Genomic DNA, 21,351 nt, shown 5'->3' with positions numbered 1-21,351 from the left:
CGGTCCTTAATTCTAAATTCTCTATTGAACGGGTTAAGTATTCGGGCTTTAAATCTCTAAATGCAGCAGTGACCCGATGAGTTAACACCTCCATATTATTTATTTCACTGTTATTGACTTTATTTTTTAAAAATCAAAATGATATTACCCCATAAGAAGTAATCCAGAGGATTAAGGCATGGGGAACGAGGAGGCCACCTTACAGGACCGTTTGTTCCTACCCAGCAATTAGGGAAATTTGTGTCGAGAAAATCTCGGGCAACAGCGGAATTGTAAGCGGCACAGCCGTCCTGCATAAACCACCGAATACTTCTTAATGTTTCCAATGGAATTTCATTCATAACTTCCGTCAATAGGTTAACGTACCTTTCACCAATTAAATTTCCATCAATAATTTTGGGACCTATTAGCCTATTACCGATGATTCCGCACCACATATTAAGACTAAATCGATTTTGAGGCTTAGTTTCTTCTACTAAATGTGGGTTGTTTTACGCATCGAAATGCTTATTTTTTCGGTTAAGCATGCCACTATTAGTGAATGTAGTTTCGTCGATCCATAAAATGGTCGTAGAGAACATCGGGTCTGCATTTAACATCTCTTGATACCAACGGCAGAAAACAAGTCTGCGTTCTGAATCACCTGGATGCAGTTTCTGAACCGGTTGGAACTTGTAGTCATAATACGTATATTTCTTTGAAATTTTTCCGACCACTGAAGAATGTATCCCACATTCAGAACCTATAATTCTTAATGAAGACTCCGGATAAAGATGAATTTGAGCTAAAACATTAACATCGTTGTGTGTTTTCTTGGCACGGTATTTTCCGCGTTTTTTTGATACACATCCAACTTCGGTGAGGTTTCTTGAAACCAAATAAAAAGTTTTTTGCGCTGGAGCAGTTCTGTTTGGATATAATCTAGCATACTCCCTTACTGCATCATCAACCTTTCGATAACATCTTATAAAAACATCGTACATGTCCTTTTTTTCACTATGCCGTACTATCTCACAACTTGTATTTATTTTGTTAATATTGAACTAGGAAATTGCTAAGGAAACAACCAAAGCTTTTAAACTAATTTAAGAAACTAACTTACGGCAAAACGTTAAAATATCAAAGTAATATTTTAATAATTTTGTTGTAATTAATAACAATAATTGTTATCGTAGCTACGACATATTTTTGGTTTCATGGCCTACCTAAATAAGTCACAGCCGTAATAAATCTAACATTGTTATAAAGTTTGAACCATTTGGCAAGCACGGTTCCATTTTCATTAAAGGTGGCTCTCCATGCAGCTTTGAAAATAGATTTTCGTTATCGAATATTAATATAGAACAAATCACATATCGTATTTTTTTTCCTAACCACATAAAAAAATATCAGCCGCAATTGATGTTAGTAAATAATATTAGCAGCTAACCCAACTCAACCCAAATCTGCCGTATTTTAATGTTGTAAATACTAATCAGGTCCGTATTAAAGAAAAAAGCTTGAAAACTGCTATTTTTATACCGAAACGTCGAGACAGACATTTAAGTTATACATTGTTGAAAAGGAAAATAAAAATTATTTTTAAATATAAAATAAAAAATCCAGGTCCGTATTTAAAAAAAAAGTTGATGATGTTATCTAAAAAACGAAACGTCGCATAAAAAATCTAAATACACTTTTTTAATCAGAATAAAATGCCGCAACTTTTTTCTAATTTAACCGCCCTCGTATCTTTTATAGTATAGCAAATTGTCCCTATGAAAAAGGAGACACCCTGTATAGGCTATTAAGATATATTTAGGATAATTCGTAAATTATAGAAATACGTATATTCAACCGTTTATAAAACGCAAATTCTGGAAAGTACATCCTACATGACCTCCCACATATACAGGGTGTCTCACGACGAATAGACGCGATCAATATTTCGGAAACTAATCATTCAAAAATGTTGAGAATTTGGCATCATGTTACAATCGATGGGGGCCACAGAACTAAAATATTTTGACAGTTGTGACGTTTCCGGTTATACCGGAAGCAGGTGTCAACTTCGTTATTTTAAATGGAACACCCTGTAAATTTTTACGTTTTTGGCTTCCACGTGAAATTCTAGCTATATTTTGTTTATAATGTCCTATACCTAAGGGTAACCGTCTTTGACATATTTTTAATTTCATATGAAAAACTATGTTTATAAGCCCTAACATAATTATTGATTACTCCCTTTTAGTAGCCTTTATTTATTGGTTAGTTTTGGTTTTATTTGAAAGAAAGGACCACTTTAAAAGACTATTTTAATATTTGTCTAAAAAAAGATACAGGGGGGTCAAAAACTAGCATTAAAAATTAAAATAAAAAAACCATTAAGTCAATTTTTTTAAATGGAAACCCCTTATTTTTACATTTTTTTCATAAACATAATTAAAAATAAGGTTAACTTTATATAAGGTTATTTAGTCCAAAAATTGATAGTTTCCGAAATATTGACAGTTTAAATTTGGCCTAATATTAAAAGCCGCCAGAGTGGTCTGAAATCCAATATTTCTGAACAAAATCCCTAAACGTGTGACAATCAAGTCAAATGTACATATCCTAAGGTTTTTGGGGTCGCTAAATTCAAAATGGCGAACACAAAATGGCGGCCAAATTGTATAAAAAAAATAGCGTTTCGAATTAAAATCAACTTTCCTTTACGTTTTCGGGGTCGCTGAATTAGAAAATGATATTCATTTTTTTTTATTCAAAATGGCGGTTTTTTGCAAAAAACCAGTTTGTATTATATTGTAACCAGTATTTTACTATTATACATCAACATTATGTCAAACATAATTGTATATACTTTTATTATTAGATATTCTTATTTCATAATTAACAGAACCATTCCAATAACGACTCTTGTATGTCAAATTCGAATTGAGCGAACATAACAACCCGTCTTAACGGTAATTTGGTGTTAATCTGCTCATTTCTTGGAAAAAAATGTCCGCTATTTTTGACTCGCCATTTTGAATGTAATAATTCTGATATCAAATTAGAATTCAACGGGCACAAAAACCCCGCTTCAGCGTAATTTGGTGTGAATCTGATTTTTTTCTCGAAGAAATGTACGCCATTTTGGATTCACCATTTTGAATATATTAATTCTGATATCAAATTCAAATTCAACGAGCATAAGAACCCCCGTTTAGCGCGATTTGGTCTGAATCTAATCTTTTTTCGAAGAAATGTCCGCCATTTTGGATCCGCCATGTTGAATTCATTGATTCTCATATCAAAATCGAATTTAACGAACCCAAAAACCTTGAGATACAAAGTTTCAAGTAAATCGGCCGACAATTCGATTTATGGCCAGATTTCCAGGCGTTTTGAACCACTGTGGGAATCCAGAAAATATTCGTTTACGGGGAGAAGCGGAAAAAAGGGAAGGTTCTGTCAAAGTATATGGATTTCAATGTTAGACTGTGATATGGATTTCAATGTTAGACTGTGGTTCTGTCAACGGTATTTCGTACATGATACCGTTGATTGAAAAGGGAACTCGCCTCTTCAATCAACGATGATACTTTACACAAAATGAAATACTTCTTACCTTAGCGGGATCTCGGGCGATCACAACTAATTTAATACACAAAGTTTTTTTTTAATGCAAAAATATAAAAATAGGGGGTTTCTATTTAAAAAAAAATTACTTTTAATGATTTTTTTTCATTTTAATTTTTAATGCTAGTTTTTGACTCCCCTGTATCGTTTTTTTAGTTAAATATTAAAATAGTCTTTTAAAGTGGTCCTTCCTCTCAAATAAAACCAAAACTAACCAATAAATAAAGGCTACTGAAAGGGAGTAATCGGTAATTAATAATTATGTTAGGGCTTATAAACATAGCTTGTCACATGAAATTAAAAATATGACAAAAACGGTTACACTTAGGTATAGGACATTATACATAAAATATATCTAGAATTTCACGTGGAAGCCAAAAATGTAAAAACATACAGGGTGTTCTATTTAAAATAACGAAGTTGACACCTACTTCCGGTATAACCGGAAACGTCACAACTGTCAAAATATTTTAGTTGTGTGGCCCCCATCGACTGTGCCATGTTGCCAAATTTTCAAAATTTTGGAATAATTAGTTTCCGAAATATTGATCGCGTCTATTCGTTGTGAGACACCCTGTATATATAGGCTCCAGTGGTTAAGGATGGAAATTCGCATTACACTCCATCTTTCTACATTTATCTGTAATTAATTTGACGAATCCATTTGCCTTGACAATTACAAATGAACTAGATTTTCTAAAAAATTTAATCTTTTAACGCTCGTGTAACCTAAAACGGCCTTGTTTAAACGATCATTTGTCCATTACACTATAAACATGTATAACTCTATTACATTATTGTCTCTCAGTGCAGGCCCACTTTAAATGTTGTATATATTGCTTTAATTTTTTTTGTCGACAATAGTGATTTCAATCGTTATCTTCATGCTTGTATTCATATTTTTGGTTTGTATTAAGGTTGATTAAAGTAGTCTAGGACTAGATGTGAAGAACTTGTTAGAAGATGTATATTGAATAGGCCATAATCATTTATTTATTTACGTAAAACAAAAATATTGGTGGTTACCAGCACCATAATACGCGGAGTCAAAATACTGAAAATTATCAGATTTTAACATATTTTTAATACATAAAACCTACCACGCAATAGGATAAACTTCCCTCGCAATAAATAATCCAAAGGCATTTTAAAACATTAAATTCGGCTGAGTGGCCGCATGATTTATAAAGTTAGTTAGCGGAGGCTCTGCATTATATGAACGCCAGCAATTTTAATGCTCCCTGAAAAGTTTTTTAATGTTTTATCGGACGTGCTTGAAGTTCTGTTAAAATTTGCCTATTTTTGTAGTTTGCAGATAAAAGGGTATGTATATATCATGATGGTCTGCTTTCAATGCTCTTTTAGTTACATTTTTTTAAAGCTTTTACGTTACATAACTTTCTATTAATATAATATATTTTGACAAGAACAATGCTCAAGTATTATTCTGATATTATCCGCCCCAGGATTACAGAAAATCACCTGTAATAAAAAACTTAAAGAATATTAAGTGACTTCAGTTTATATTAAGTTCAATGTCCAAGATTTGTCGAAATAAAAGACTGTTAGATGATGAAATTACCATCCAAACTAAGCCCAAACACACTGAAGCTAATAGACCAAAGGAAAAGAACTGCCAGAGACTCAAATGAATACAGGGAGATATGTAAAACAATAAACAAAGAATGTCGAAAAGACCTAAGATCTCACTCATAATAATCAGCTAATAGAAGAAGCTATTAAAAAAACTCAAACATGAAAGTACCCAGGTCAAATATGTCTGAAGGAAGGAAAACACTTTTTAAAATAAAAAATAAAAATGGGGAAACGGTTACAGATAGACAAGGTGTAATAAATGTCATTCAAGACTTCTACAAGGAATTGTATGCATCAACCCTGCCTAAACCAAACATCGCCTGGCAAGAAACTCGAAGCGTTGGATCCGAAGATATACCAGAAGTAAACAGAAGCGAACTAAGAAAGGCCCTGAAACAAATGAAAAATAGGAAAGCACCTGGAGAAGACCGCGTTACCGCTGAGATGCTAAAAATGGGAGGAGCAGCGCTTGAGCATGCCCTTTGTCTTCTTTTAAACAAATGTATTAGCGAAGAGAAAATACCGGAATCTTGGCAAAAAGCCGAGGTTGTTTTAATCTTCAAAAAAGGGGACAACAGCAATATTGCAAACTATCGACCGATCAGTCTTCTTTCACACTTGTACAAGCTTCTCACAAAAGTTTTGACAAACCGGCTGACAAATAAACTTGACTTCTATCAACCAGTCGAGCAAGCAGGATTCAGGAAGGAATTTAGTACAAATGACCATCTACAAACCGTCCGTACTCTAATAGAGAAATTCTCCGAGTATAACATAACTCTGCACATGGCGTTCATCGATTATGAGAAGGCGTTCGATTCTGTCGAGACCTGGGGCCGTATTTTTGAAACCATTCGACATTGATTCGCATACGAAATTAGAGGATTTCGCACGAAAAATCGATATTCGTATTTTCGACCGCTTGGCATGCGGTGTCTCGAATGTGTATATACCATTCGAATTTCAAAGTTCGTGTGCGATTCTGCCACTTGTCTTGTTTTGATTTTAAACTAGCTTTGTTTTTTTTTTTAATTTGTGAGTTGGTTAAGTATTTTCGTAGTGTTTTCTTGTTGTTTATTGAAAAAAAAAACAATAATCAAATGGCAAGATTAAACATTCTTGTGCAAAGAAACGTCGTCGATGCACTGGAAGAGACTGAAACTTTGTCAGATAAAAGAAATAGGATGTACTCTTTATTTCTTGACCCATTTGAAATGTATTCAGATGCTCAATTTAATAAATAATATAGATTAGGCAAACCTATTACGATAGAATTGATGTGCTCTTTATGTGCTCCAGAGACTGTGTAATCTGTATGCTACTTTTATCCACAAGGCTTGTGCAGGTTTAGCCGAAAAATTTTGAGTGAATTTGCCCGACTTTAATTCCGGGTGCTCTTCCATAAATGAAATTGGTTCTTTCTTTTGCTCACTCGACACAAAACCGCAATATTTTTTATTATTTGAATTCATTAAAAAAAAAGTAAATTCGCAAAAACTCAAGAAACGCCATCAAAAAACCTCAAAATTCACGGTTGACACGGCCTCCAATAGCACTCGACTTTGCTACGTTGCCACTACATTTCATGTTCGCATGCGAATGAAATTTCGAATGCTGTTCAAAAATGCACTTTTTAATTCGTGTGCGAATTTTGCCGCTCGACTTTGTTCGCATTCGAAGATTCTCGCATGGTTTCAAAAATACGGCCCCTGGGCTATCCTGAACGCAATGGACGAGGCAAGAATTGACACAAGATACTCCAAACTTATAAAACACATCTACGACAACGCAACACTACAAGTGACCATCAACGAAGAAGTATCAACAAATCAGATCAAGATAGAAAAGGGGGTCCGCCAAGGAGATACCATATCCCTTAAGCTCTTGATGGCACTGGAAAGCTCGTTTAAAAAGCTGCTATGGGGAAATAAAGGTATCAACGTAGATGTAGCTCGACTAAGTCACCTTTGATCTAATGATATTGTTGTGATGACATCAACGAGCTAAAAGATATATTGAAAGAACTGCAAGAAACATCAAAACAAATCGGACTCAAGATGAATCTAAACAAAACCAAAATAATGACCAACGAACAAACAGTAATAACTATAGAAGGCCACGCTCTCGAAAACGTCGAGGAATACATATACCTGGGCCACGCTGTCAGACTGGGAAAACAAAACCAAACAGCCGAAATATCCCGGAGAACAAGACTTAGCTGGGTAGCATTCAGAAGACTAAAGTACATTTTAAAATCCCAAAGCATCCCAATTAATCTTAAGCGGAAAGTCTACGAGGCTTGCATATTACCCGTTACAACGTATGGATTCAAGACGATGACACTGACAAAGAGGAGCGCAGAAAGACTTAGAACAACCCAGAGAGTCATGGAGCGCGCCATGCTGGGAACTAGCTTAAGAGACCACATTAGAAACGATGAGATTCGAAGAAGGACAAAGGTAACGCATGTTATGAGAAGAGTAGCCGAACTAAAATGGAGATGGGCAGGTTACGTTGCAAGGCAAGATCCATCTAGAATTCCACTTTGGTAAAGAAGTGTACATTCATAAAACTAGGTTGGAATTATTATTAAGTCATAAATAAATAAAATTGTAAATATTACAAACATATAAAATAAAATAAGTTAAGAGACAAAACATACATATTTAAAAAAATCGCAATTTGTAATTATTATTAAATATCCATCCTAAATTAATTAATCTAATTAAGTATTGTTTTTATTATTTTGGAAAAATTTTATATTACATAGGAACTATTAATGGTTTTTACTCATTAATATTTTTTATTTAAAATCAGTGAAAGTACACTCAATCTTTGGCGGGCATGTACTCTTAACTATGCGCAATACATTATAAAAAAGCTATTAATCTGTTTCAAGCTATATAGAAAATTGTTATTAATTTTTAATATTAATGTGAAAAGAACGCCACAAGTCAAATAAATAGTAATTTTAATGACACATTTTTTAGTGCTCCGACTACCCTGAATTGTTTACCTGGTAATTATTAACTGGCCTCACTTCTTGGTTCATTCAAAGAATCTTATGGTCCATCGATAACCTGTAATCTTTGCGATGTATCCAGTCCAGTTATATTTCTATGACATGATTTTTCTCATGGCAACTATAATACCGGACCTTAGCCTTGCTGGGACTTCCCTAAAAGTGGCGCCCAACATTGATCTCTCTATAGCACGCTGCGTTACTTGTATTTGTGTTTACTATCTTCTTAATTAAAGTAAGTGTTTTGTTATGTCATATGTTGCCATTACTGGCAAAATGCATTCGTCAAATTTTTTTCTTTTTAAGCTTATGGGAATTTTTAATTTAAATACATCTTTCAGATTACCAAATGCCGCCCATGCCAGATCTAATCTTGTATGGATCTTGGTTGATTGTCTCTGATTGATGACTGACATTAAAACAATCTCATCTGCTTATTTTATATGATCCGGACGTTCTCCGTTTATGTGTATGCCTATTGCGGTGCATTGATAGTCGTAGCGATAATGAGGTAAAGCTTGGAGCATTCGGTGATAATCTATGGTATTAAATGCTTTCTTGTAGTTTACGAATACATGTATAAGAAGATTTCTATATTCCACACATTTCTCTATTAGAATTTAAATGACTTGCAAGTGATCGTTTTTATCAAAACCAGTCTATTGGCATTTGTCGGATGGTAATATGATTGGTAACTCTTCAGTTTGTTTGTATTACATTGATAAAAGGCTAATAAGTCGATAGTTTGTTAAATCGGCAATATCATAATTTTTATGCCTAAGAATAATCAGTGTATTGTGCCGTTAAGAGAAGGTTGTACCTTTCAAAAGACATGCGTTAAAGAGTTTTTTAAGTATGCATGTTAAAGTATCGCCTCTTTTCTTAATTTATTCCATCACAATATCGTCATGTTCAAGTGATTTATTGTTTTTCATTGCAAAGAGGCAAGCTTTTATTTCTAACTGTTATTTAGGGGATATTTTTAAATCATACATCTTGAATTTTCTGTATTTCCTGTGGTTCAAGAAATGCCTCGTTTTTTTTAAAAAAACTCTTTAGAAAAGTCTTTTACAATCCCGAGAATATCCTCTTTATAGGATTTTGTTGTCCTATACTTAATAAACTGCTCATAAAATCCACCAAAAAGTTGATTATTATTTCCTTTAAAAAATTGATTAACTTAGCTATCACAAAGAGCATTTCTTCCATTAACTTAAGATTGCAAATATGATACCGATACATAAAAAAGAATCTAAGATCGATCACAAGAATTAGCCACTAATTTCTTTCTTTGATCAACCTTCAACTTTTGGTAAAGCTCTTGAAACATTACTGAAGAGTCAAATAGAAGATTACTTTAGGCAAAATTCATTGTTTCATGTTATGAAACATAGCTTAAGTCATTAACACTCAACGGATACAGCGGTCTTATATGTCAAAATTCTGGAAGGTTTTAAGTGCTATTGCCACACTCAGGCAATATTTGAAAATTTTTCAAAGGCTTTCGATTGTGTTGAGCACAGTACACTTCTTTAAAAGCTCATCTATTATAGATTTTACAATTAAAGTATTAACTTGCTCACATCCTACTTAACAGGCAGCAGTTAATATGTTTATCTCAAGAGTGGTAGGTCCAAGACTTTAATGATACACATGGCGTAACGCAGGGCCCTATTCTTGGAGTCATTTTTTGTCTGGTGTATGTAAATGATCTTCTCAGCTATTGTTGTCTAGTAATATTTTCTTATCTGATACACTGATCTCTAATAATGCGAATTCATTGGATTAGAACTATAAGTATCTACTCGTTTTTTGTAGTTTGGGCCAGAGGCCAGATTTATTTTGTAAAGAGAGATACTTAAAAAGAAGGAGATTACAGAAAATGGCTGTTCTCTTATTAAATGTGTTTTTACGATTAATTATTGATTTTTTCTGTCTTAGTAAATAAATGTTAATTAAGGTTCTGGTGTGTTATTAATTGTGTCCTGGAAATACCAAATAACCGGTTATGAACCCAGTAGAAACGTAAATTGAATATTGAAATAAATTTTATTGTTGCGTTGAAAAATAGCCAATAAAACGAGCGGGACACGAAATAGCCTAAACATGGATCTACTAAACAACAACAATTATTATTCTTGAAAATTTAAAATGATTTTATTTTTGGAAGACAAAGGGTTGAGGGAATCCTATAGATAAAGAATATTACTCTGGTGATTATATTCAGGATATGAAACATTTAGAGGCGAAGAAAAGAGCAATAGATGCAAATCTTTTATAGTTCAGTGTTTATAGAAGACAGCCAGCTGGATTTAATTAGAAAAAAATTAAAACAGCCTATGATATGTGGCATACATTCAAAAAGTGGTTAAGAAAGGCATTCTAGGACAGTTGCTATTGAGAAAGAAATTATTAACCATGAAACTCAAAAATATGGCAAATCTTGAGCAGTTTCTTATTGAATTTGAGGAGACAATAAGGCATTTAAAAGTAACTGAGGCTAGTGTGAGGGAGGAAGATTTTGTATGTAGCTTCATGATATGCCACCAAGTTTTTATATAAGCGTAACAGATACATGCTACAACTGTGGTGAACAAGGGAAGAGGAGGCAAATGTCAAGGGGCGGTGTTCAAGGTAACCATTTTAGAGGCAGAGGCTATGTTAGAGGTCATAGAGGCCAATTTAGAGGCAGCTACAGACCCGAAAGGTTTAATTATAGTCGCTTGTATTCTCAAAGTGAACCAGTACGCAGGGGAGAAGGTCAGGCAAGAGGCTATTTGGTAGAAAGTCAGGAGAATCACGAACAAAACAATATTTGTCAACAATATTCTTAAGAGAGTGTGGGCATAGTGTGGAGCCAGGTGTTTAACAAAATAATGTAAGTAGGGATCTTTTATTTCATATTGATTCAGGCTGTACGGATCATCTTGTCAATGATAAAAGCTATTTTCCAAGTTTGGTGTTATTAACAAATCCTATTCAGATAGCAATAGCTAAATAATAATAAGGTATAGGTATAGGAGTTATTAGTAAAATAGATGACGATAAGATAGAATGTACTTAAACAAATGTTTTTTATGTTCCTAGTTTGCATCAGAATTTGTTTTCAAAAAACTTTAAATTTCTAATGTAAAAGTAATTTTTGAAAATGGTAGGGTATCACTTTACCTTAATATTAAATTAATTGCTATAGGTCTAAGAAAGCGCTTATATGAAATTATATTTTTAGTAAAGCAGAAATATATATTGAAAATCAAAATTCAGAGAATTTATGGCCTAGAAGATTAGGGCATCTTTGTCAATCAAATTTGGAAATGTTAATTAAAAATAATATGGGGGATGATTTAGAAAATTTAAAATTAAGCAAATTACAATTTTGTCAAGCATGCATAGAAGTTAAAATGATAAGATTTAAGTTTGGAAGTAGAAGTAATGCTAAAAGGGTACTAGAAATTATTCACACGGATGTTGCAGGGCCAATTATATCAATAAGTCATAATGAGAGCAAATATTTTGTCACTTTTATTAATGAATATTCTAATTTTGTGATTGTTTATATGATTAAAAATAAAAGCGAGGTGTTTGACTGTTTTAAAGAGTATGTTAAAGTGGTTTAGTCAAAATTTGGTTCAATTGTAGGTACTTTAAGATAGGCTAATAGGGCTGAATACATTTTTTAAGACATTAGGAACTTTTGTATGTAGCAAGGCATTTTTATAGATTACACTATACCATACACGCCCAAACAAAATGGTAAGGCGGAGAGAGTTAATCGAAGTTTGGTTGATAAGGCAAGATGTATAATTATGGATTCCAGCATGCCAAAATCATTTTGGAATGAGGCTGTAAGAGTAGCAGCATATCTATAAAAATATAGTCCAATAGCAAATGTTCCAAATATGACACCAGCTGAAATTTGGAATGGAATAAAGCCAAATATTAAAAACATCAAGGTATTTAGTTCAACTGCATATGCACATATTCCAAAACAGGTAAGAAATATATATTTAATAAAATTATTTTTTTAATTTTAAGAATTTACTCTTAACGTGGCATACTTGTGCTAGTATACTTATATATTTGAATTTAAAGTAGATTTAGTCATACATATTTAATGTTTTTTGGTTAAATCTTATATGTATTAAATAGGTTTTAAGTTTTGTTTTAAGGGTTTAGGGATAGAGAATATTTGGGAAGGTAGGATTATGGATATGTGTATGATGAAGGTTTTAATCTGATATTTTTTTGAGTGATTTTCAGATAAGCAATTTTTAAGAAAGGGTGTTGTGAAGTAATATTTTCTTATTTCATACATTGATCTTTAATAATGCGAATTCATTGGATTAGAACTATAAGTATCTATTCATTTCTTGTAGTTTGGGCCAGAGGCTAGATTTATTTTGTAGTGAAAGGACCTTAAAAAGAAGAAGTATTCAGAAAATGACTGTTCTCTTATAAAATGTGTTGGTACGATTAACTGCTAATTTTCTTTGTCTTAGTAAATAAATATTAATTAAGGTTCTAATGTCTTATTAGTTATGTCCTGGAACTACTAAACAACAGCTGCCATCCTGGGTCTGTATTTTATCTTTATGCTAATGACACAAAATCCTTGATTTGATTGAACTTTGATTGATCGATCCAGCATGGGTATTACAGCTGATTAGTCATGCAACGACCTGAGAGAGTAGGCGGTATCAAATTGATTAACTTTAAATCAGTTGAAAAAAAAAATTAAATCAATACATTGTACTTATGTATTATACTAAATTTAGAAAAGATCTTGACAACAGAGCGATTACATCTACAAGTAAGTCAAATAATGGCCTAGAAGAGCTCTCTAAACGTTTCCTAGAATTTGAGACTTCTATTAAAAAATCAATCGAGGATATAAAGTATAAAATCTCCAAAATAACATCTGCTACGCTAAAAGCTGATATGGCGGCTAATCAAAATGTTATATTGCTTCACGGTATTCCCGAGAAAGCAAATCAGGAGGTTGGCAGCACTATCAGCCAAAAAATTGGAGTAAATATTCGTAAAAGTGATTTAAACTATTGTCACCGCTTAGGCGTAAAAAAACCATCCGTGTCAATAAAACCTCGACCTGTAGTAGTCTCAGTATGTTGTCGGTGGCTACGCGATAACATTTTTAATAATAAAAGACGCTTAAAAGGTTCGGGAGTTTTTCTGTCTGAATTACTTACCGTCGATAATTTACAAATTTTTAAAGAGTGCAAAAAATACTGCCCAAGTTCGTGTTACACTATGGGGGGTCGAGTGTATGTGTTAAATGAGGGTGCTAAGTTGGTTATTACATCAATGGATAAACTAAATTACGTAATCGGTAAGCTGCCCTCCAATACACAAACTGACAGACAGATTAGTGACTCCGAATAATAATTATTATTTAGCTAAAGAATCAAAATTGCTGCCTAGATTTACGTATAAATGAATGGGTTCCTTCCTTTTGTATTGACTAAGAAAAAACTTGAAGACTTATTTGGAAGGGAAGAAAAATTAAGTAGCACTTCATTTCTACACAGCATATCTGGCGTATGTACACAATATATAAACCTACATATGCATATATATGTATATATATTTTTTTTTTAATAAAATCTATTAAAGTAAGTTTTTAGAAATTTAAGAAATCTAGAAATTTAGAAAATTAAGTGTAAGTAATATGTACATATATTTAGTGTATGATTTGTGGCTGGCTTTGGGAAGTGGGTATTACGTATTGTGTATCTAACATGTATTTTTTTATTATTATTTTTTTAATAAGACTGTACCTATATCTTATGATTTTGCGCTAATGCCACATATTCCCTTTCTGTGGGTAAATTTATTTTTTTTTTATATTAAACTATATTTTGAGATAATACTATATTGAGCTTTTTATTCAGCATATCATTTTTTTTTTAATTAATGGATCAACTTCTTTAAGGGCATATTAGTATAAATGCATGATATACATCATTTTATAACTGTGATAAAAAAATCACCTTTAAATTTTGATTGTGGGTTTTTAGTTTGTATTTGAAATGTTAAGTATAAATAATAAAAGGCATCTATTTTGGTCCAGTATAGGGACTCCGGCTGGTGGTTATTGGGAGAATTATATTTTAAATGATAATGGATGACATGGGGTCGCGCGCTAATTCTGGTCAAAATCTATTTAAAATTTCACATTTGAATGTACGCTCTCTTAATACAGGATTCGATGAATTCTCACACTATGTACATCAACATCAGTTTGAGATATTAGGAATAACTGAGACTTGGCTGACACCTTCCCATGACGAAACTTCATTTAAACTTAATGGCTACAAATTTGTTAGAAAGGATAGAGTTGGCCGGGGCGGAGGAGTAGGTGTTTACCTAAAAAGTCATTTAAAATATGAAATACTTCAATTTCAAGTTAATTCAGAATCTTGTGAATATTTAAGCATAAAAATTAACATAGGTAAAAAATCTGTTATTTTCACCACAATATACAAACCACCATCTGCAAACATCTTTTTAGACAGCTTTGAGGACATTTTAAGTCTTACCGTACCCTTTTGTGACTATCCAATTTTTGTCGGAGACTATAACATTAATTTTCTAAACCAAACTACACCAAAAAATGATTTTGTCAAATTGCTTCAAAATTATGATTTGGAGCAATATGTTAAAAACCCTACTCGGTTAAGTCACACTGGAGATAACTCGAGTTTATTAGATCTAATTATAACAAGTAAAACATTCATCCCTGAAAGTTGTGAGGTGGTACCTATTTCAGAAACTATATCTAATCACTGTTTAACTTTTGCATGCTTTAATTTGATTTCAAACAAGCCATTTCAAAAATTTGTTTCTTTTAGAAATTATAACGATATTACAGTGGGTGACTTTGAGAGGGCCGCTCGAGCACTAAATTGGGATATTATTTATTATATAACTAATATTAATAATAAATTCAACATTTTTAATTCGTTTATCATGTTTTTACTTAACAAGCATGCTCCCTTGAAACAAAAAAAAATCCAGGATAGGCCACATACACCATGGATTACGAATAACATTAAGTTGCTAATGAAATTAAGAGATAAGGCCCACAAGAAATATCTACAGCATGGAACCGACGCCAAACTGCAATACTATAGGGAACTTCGAAATACGACTAAACATGCCATAGCCCGTAAGAAAATAGCTTACTTTCAATCTCTTTCTACAAAGTCTGGAAGGGATTTTTGGAAATCTGCTGAAAAGTTAAATCTGACCAAAACTAAAAATACCAATGACATTTTTCAGCTATTTCCAGATCCATCTGCAATAAATAATTATTTTGTAAATTCTAATTCAAGTACATATGCTACCTCAGATGAAAAGGTTAATTTTTATAAACAAAATAGGCATCAATCATTTACCGAGAAGGTTTGGTCTGATAGACGAAGAAGCATTAATCCAAATTTTAAATTCTATTAGCACTAATGCCACAGGCGAAGACGAGATATCAATAAGAGATATTAAATTATGCTTTCCTTATTGTAAATATGCTTTAATAAATATTATTAATACTTGTATTCTAGAAAATAGTTATCCGGACTTATGGAAAAAGTCTATTATTTTACCATTACCAAAAGTTTCAAATCCAGGAGACTTTAAAGATCTTCGACCCATAAGTATTTTGCCGGCTATATCAAAAATTTTGGAGAAGCACATTTATCAACAGATTGTTTCATTTGTCGAATCTAAAAAAATAATTCCGCCTAGCCAATCTGGATTTAGAAAAAATTTTAGCACTAGTACCTGCCTAATTAACTTAGTGAATGATGTAAGGCTTGATCAGGATCGGAAAGAAATCACGTGCCTCTGCCTATTAGACTTCAGTAAGGCCTTTGACACACTGTGTCACCGGATGTTGTTGGCTAAGCTTCACCATTTTGGTTTTTCTCAGGAAGCTGTAAAATTCTTTGAATCTTATCTAGTCGGGCGTGTTCAGAGTACACTTCTTTATAATGGGCCCAACAAAATTAAATCTGATTACATACCGGTGACAACGGGCGTCCCACAGGGGTCGATATTAGGGCCATTATTGTTTTCATTATACGTTGCAGATATGAACAAAGAGGTTATAAATTCCTAAATGCAACAGTTTGCTGATGATTCCCAACTGTACATTTCATTTAATCAAGATCTATTGCAGCATTTTCAGAAAAATCTTAATGATGACCTAAAAAAAATTCAAAGTTTTGCAAATAATCATAATCTTAAGCTAAATGCTGCAAAATCATGTGTAATATTGTTGGGAGAGAACAAAGCCAGAATAGCAAATATTAATCAACATTTAAATATTATGATAGATAATGAAAGGTTGCCTGTTGTCACAAAAGTCAAGAATTTAGGTGTTTACCTTGACACAAGATTAACTTTCGAAACGCATATAAAAAAGAAATTTTGCATTGCCTATTTAAGATTGAAGAAAATATATCAAGTAAACAGATTTTTGCCCTCAACAACAAAATACTATTTAGGTAACTCTCTTGTTTTATCTTTGTTGGATTATGGTGACATCATTTATCACAGCTCTTTGACTAACAGAATTTCTAAATCTATTCAGAAGTTGCAAAATGCGTGTTTGCGATTTTCATATAATATTTTGTATAGAGATCATATTACTCCACACTTAAATAAACACTCAATATTATCTATGGCTAATCGACGTACGCTATATTTAAGCAATTTTATTTATAGAGTTTTAAAATCCAAGCAACCGCCATATTTATATCAACTTTTCATATCTAGAGATCACTATCACCAAACCCGCTATACTGGCAATTTTCTTGTACCGCAACACCGTTCTGCAAATTTCCAAAAATCCTTTGCTTTTGTTGCACCTCAAATATGGAACAATATTCCAATTGAAAAAAAAACTTTAGCAATATCTACATTTTCAAAACACATTAAAAATAAACTTTTACAAGAGCAACGTACAATTTAATAAAAATGTGAGAAAATGTTGAAATTATCTGACTATTTGTGGCTAGATCTGTGCGTTCTCTGTCAGTCCAATTTATAAATAATAATGAATTATTAGTGCTATTCTCCTAGTGACCTATGGGGGGTTCTTGTGCTTGACCGGATACCAAAATTATTGTCATAAACTGAAAATTATTAACTTTATTGTTAAGTATAAATAGTGATTTTTTTTTCTTTAGGTTTTAGTTTTTGGGGCGCTCTACACATTTCTGAAAATAAGTTCCAGACTTGTGAATCGGTTTATTAATCGCAGGGTAGTCCTTTATTTATCATCAACCGAGATTATTGTTATATTTAAAAATTAAGTGTTATTTTGGGATAAATAAAAAGCTTTTGAATTTGAATTTAAATTTGAATTTATGGTCAAGGACAATGGATAAATCTGTAACTTTTCTTACTGTCACTTTGGTTTTGAAATTTACCTGCCGGTCTCTTGTTAGGGAATTCTCAACTAATTTTTCAAGATGTATATTCCTAACACCATATTTGCCTACCTCAGTTTTGACTTGCATATTGTGGATACTTTTACTCTGTAATGACGTACTGTTTGTTTAATTGAGGTTACTTTGTTCATATGTTTAAAATAATTGCCTTACAACGCAGATATAATGTAAGAAGAGTGATTGTTAATTTGAACTATAGCGAGTGCTGCAATTTACTTTTTAGAATAATCAGAATTATTACCCTGTCTTGTGCCTATATTCTCCTATGCCTTCTTTGTAAGAAGAAATCCTAAAACACGCTGATATTCATTTTATACTAGAATTTTATATTTAAAGGGCAAATATTGCGTTTCTCAAATATAAAATTCAATTTTGTTACAATATATCTCAATAACCATAACTTCGATCCTCTTTTAGACACCAAATATTTACATTTCTGCCATAAAAGCAATAAACTAGATTTTAATTTACTAGAAATTTTACAAATAAATAGAGCTATATAGAATAATAATACTACATATGTCAATAATCAAATAAATCATTCATCCACACATTTTTGTAATTCATTAGAATTTAATGCTATTTTATAACGACTTTTCATTCTCTCATATTAAAGAGTGAAAACATTTATATTTTATTTATAAGTATTATTTCTAGTACCGCCATCTGTAGCCAACTTATTAAAGTCTATTTTTGCAAATTGCAGGCACTATATTTTTATAAGGCGCGCCCGCGCCCTATCTTTTGAAAATTTATATGGTTCTTTTGTTCTTAGTCCTTGTTAACACAACAATTATCGTAGTGTTGTAATAATGTGATTTTATTCTTTGTGTAGATCCAGTTTTAGTCCCTTCCTCATGCATCCTAATGTAAGTTTTTTGTCTTCAACGTCCAATTATTTATTCGTTCATTAATTAAGCCTTTTTTTTATCATTATTGTAGATGCAATTTTTATTCATTGTTAGTGGTTCTAACCTTTTGATCTTGCCCGAGGCAATATAGCTTTTTATATGTATTGACGAAAACCCTCAATTTGTGTAAGTTATTTTTATTACCTTTTGTATTTTAACACTTTTAATCTTTATCTTATAAGTTTTCTTGGTTCTCTATAGATCCCTGATGATGGACATGTTAAATCTTTAAAACAAGTAGGATGAATAATTTTTAAATAAATTTAGTGGAGGATGACCGAAGCATTTTTAGTTACCCTTTGACATATTAACTCCACTGCTTGGACTACTTCTTTAACTTTAAACTAGATGTATTAACATTCAATATTTTCCAAATTTTTTATTTAATTTCTTTTAAAAACTTTATCCCTTAGATCATTTTGAGATGTGTAGAAATGTTTAAAATTGATCTAAATATACTCAAAGTGAATTATTATAAAGCTAGCTGTGAAACAAATACCTGCCAATTAATAAATATTCGTAAATTATTATATTTTTTAAAACAATTATTTTAGGAAAGTTTATTCCTTTAAGAATTTAAAATAACTTACCGTTCTGTTTCCCAAATTCCTTATTCGACACCCCAAATAAGCAGTTTTACCCACAAGAGCAGTAACATTTTTGGACACTGACTTATCAAAGTAGGGCCCTCTATCAATTATTAAAGGCTCTATTTCATTTTCGCCCTCTGGATACGATTGTTGAGCATCTTCCTCTCGTTTCACTCTGCTAAAACCTAAAATAGAATAAAATTTATTTGTTTAGTGTTGCAATTATATTGAAGCGAAATATATTTATACTTTATGTTTTGAGTATTTTTTTAAAACAAAACCAAAAATTAATATATTTTTTAATTAATTAAATATGAGTTAAAAACTATTATTTAATTTTTTTTTATATTTATTCAAATACGCTATAAAATGGATCTTAAGATAATATTGTCATAACTATAATTGTATGAATTTAGTCGATTATAGTTGGTTTCAGTTTGAAGTAGGTCAAGTATTATTTATTATGGATAAAGTGAGAGAGTGCATTAGGGATCAATATTGTGACCTTTATTGTTTACCAATTTTATAGCATACATATTTAATTTTATTTATTTACTAATTAAAGCAATTCATTAACAATCAAAATCACTATGAAATAAATTACAATCAGATCTTATTTATCTAAGACGTACAACATATACCATTCGTACATTTTTAACAAAAAATTTAAGTTTCCTAGTCTTAGCATTCTACATAAAAATCTAGAAAAAGTTACATAAAGAAAATATATCAAAAAATTATCTTCTTTTTTTAAAAAAGTGTAGACTAGAAGATGCCAAAGCAGTATAACTATATGAGTTCAATTGATGATAAACTCCGATAAAAATAAAATTTTCAAAATTTGTGCTAGACTCTTTCAAGCTAATTGACATAATTTTTGTAGTAAAGCGACCATACAACAATTGCATAGTCCATTCTTGATCTTATAAGAGAATGGTATGATGAAGGAAGAATTTTACAAGAAAATTCCTTACTATCCCTTATTTTAGATCTCAGTCTTTTAACCTTCCACGGGCGCCGTTATTTTAACACACATAAAAGACACTGTGGAGTCTCAGAGACTCCATATATTAAATACCATTTTACCCTAGTTCTATTTAAAAAAATATATTAAAAAAACGATCTTATATAGCAATAAAGATAGTATAATATTTTTTTTAGCTCAAAGACTAAAATATTACAGAGAAAAAAACTAATTTATTACAGATAAAGATAAATATTTATTATAAAAATAAATAACAAAATTCTCTGCTTAGGAACTTAATTAATCATATTAGGAACAAAAAAAGAAAACAAATAAACTAACCAAAAAAAACTTAAATAAATAAATGCTAATAATTAAAACCTTAATAAATTATATGGTATAAGTTTTTAATTTTAAACATTTTTTACACACTCGCAATAGATTTTTCCACGGTGTTCATCACACATAGTAAGTTGAGACTTACGGCATACTAAATTGGTTTTCCTATCTTTCCCTCTAGGACAACAACTTACACGTTTTTGTAATACCATGGCATCAGGTGTTTCCTCAGGAATATCCAAAATGTATTTTATATAGGTCTTTAGTGTTTTGCTCGATGTTGGAAGTTCCAATCGAACCCGAAGCATAGGTTCTAACAATTGTAAATACAGTTTATTGAGAAACTCCCGTGGGTTAAGGTTTTTGTTTTCACTCGTTAAGTTATACAGATCATGTTATCGTGAGCTACGTATTACCCAAAATAATGGCAACACCGCTTGGTTGCGGCTTGCAGGCGGCGGAATTTTTGGTTTTTATTTTTTGAACCGGGAGTCAGCAGACCTCATTTTGCTGTGTTACTGCACGTTGCATTAATCATTTTTAAGCCTTATTTTCGTGTTTTTTTCTCTATGACTGTTTATACCCCTTCCGAAAGAGTTCAACTAATTAAATGGTTTTATGGAGGCAATTCGGCAGTACATGTAGAGATTTGTTTTCAGTGACATTAGAGAATAGACCAATTCCTTGTGCAAAAATGGTTTTAAATGTGGTTACAAATTTTAAAACATCTTTTTGTGGTTCAAGTGGTCCAGGATATAGAACGTCGGGAAGAAATGGTTTGCAGTACCTTAGAACTTGATTCGACACGGTCCACTAGAACTATTGGAGAGGAACTGGAAATGAGCAATAAAACTGTTGC

General features: G+C 31.8%; 1 protein-coding gene across 5 annotated transcripts in view; it reads right to left on the bottom strand.

Moving 5' to 3' along the window:
- The window catches only part of LOC126736543 (uncharacterized), a 736,497-nt gene that overhangs the window by 492,136 nt on the left and 223,010 nt on the right, over positions 1-21,351 (bottom strand). For all 5 annotated transcript variants that reach the window (XM_050440939.1, XM_050440940.1, XM_050440938.1 and 2 more), the window contains exon 2: positions 19,190-19,374. In XM_050440939.1, the coding sequence (XP_050296896.1) occupies positions 19,190-19,374 (185 nt within the window). The remainder of the gene's footprint in view (positions 1-19,189; positions 19,375-21,351) is intronic.

The sequence above is a fragment of the Anthonomus grandis genome, chromosome 5 (assembly GCF_022605725.1).
Source record: "Anthonomus grandis grandis chromosome 5, icAntGran1.3, whole genome shotgun sequence".
Taxonomy (NCBI): domain Eukaryota; kingdom Metazoa; phylum Arthropoda; class Insecta; order Coleoptera; family Curculionidae; genus Anthonomus; species Anthonomus grandis.
Note: the sequence above shows the minus strand (reverse complement) of the source record. Positions and strands in the feature narration are given on the sequence as shown.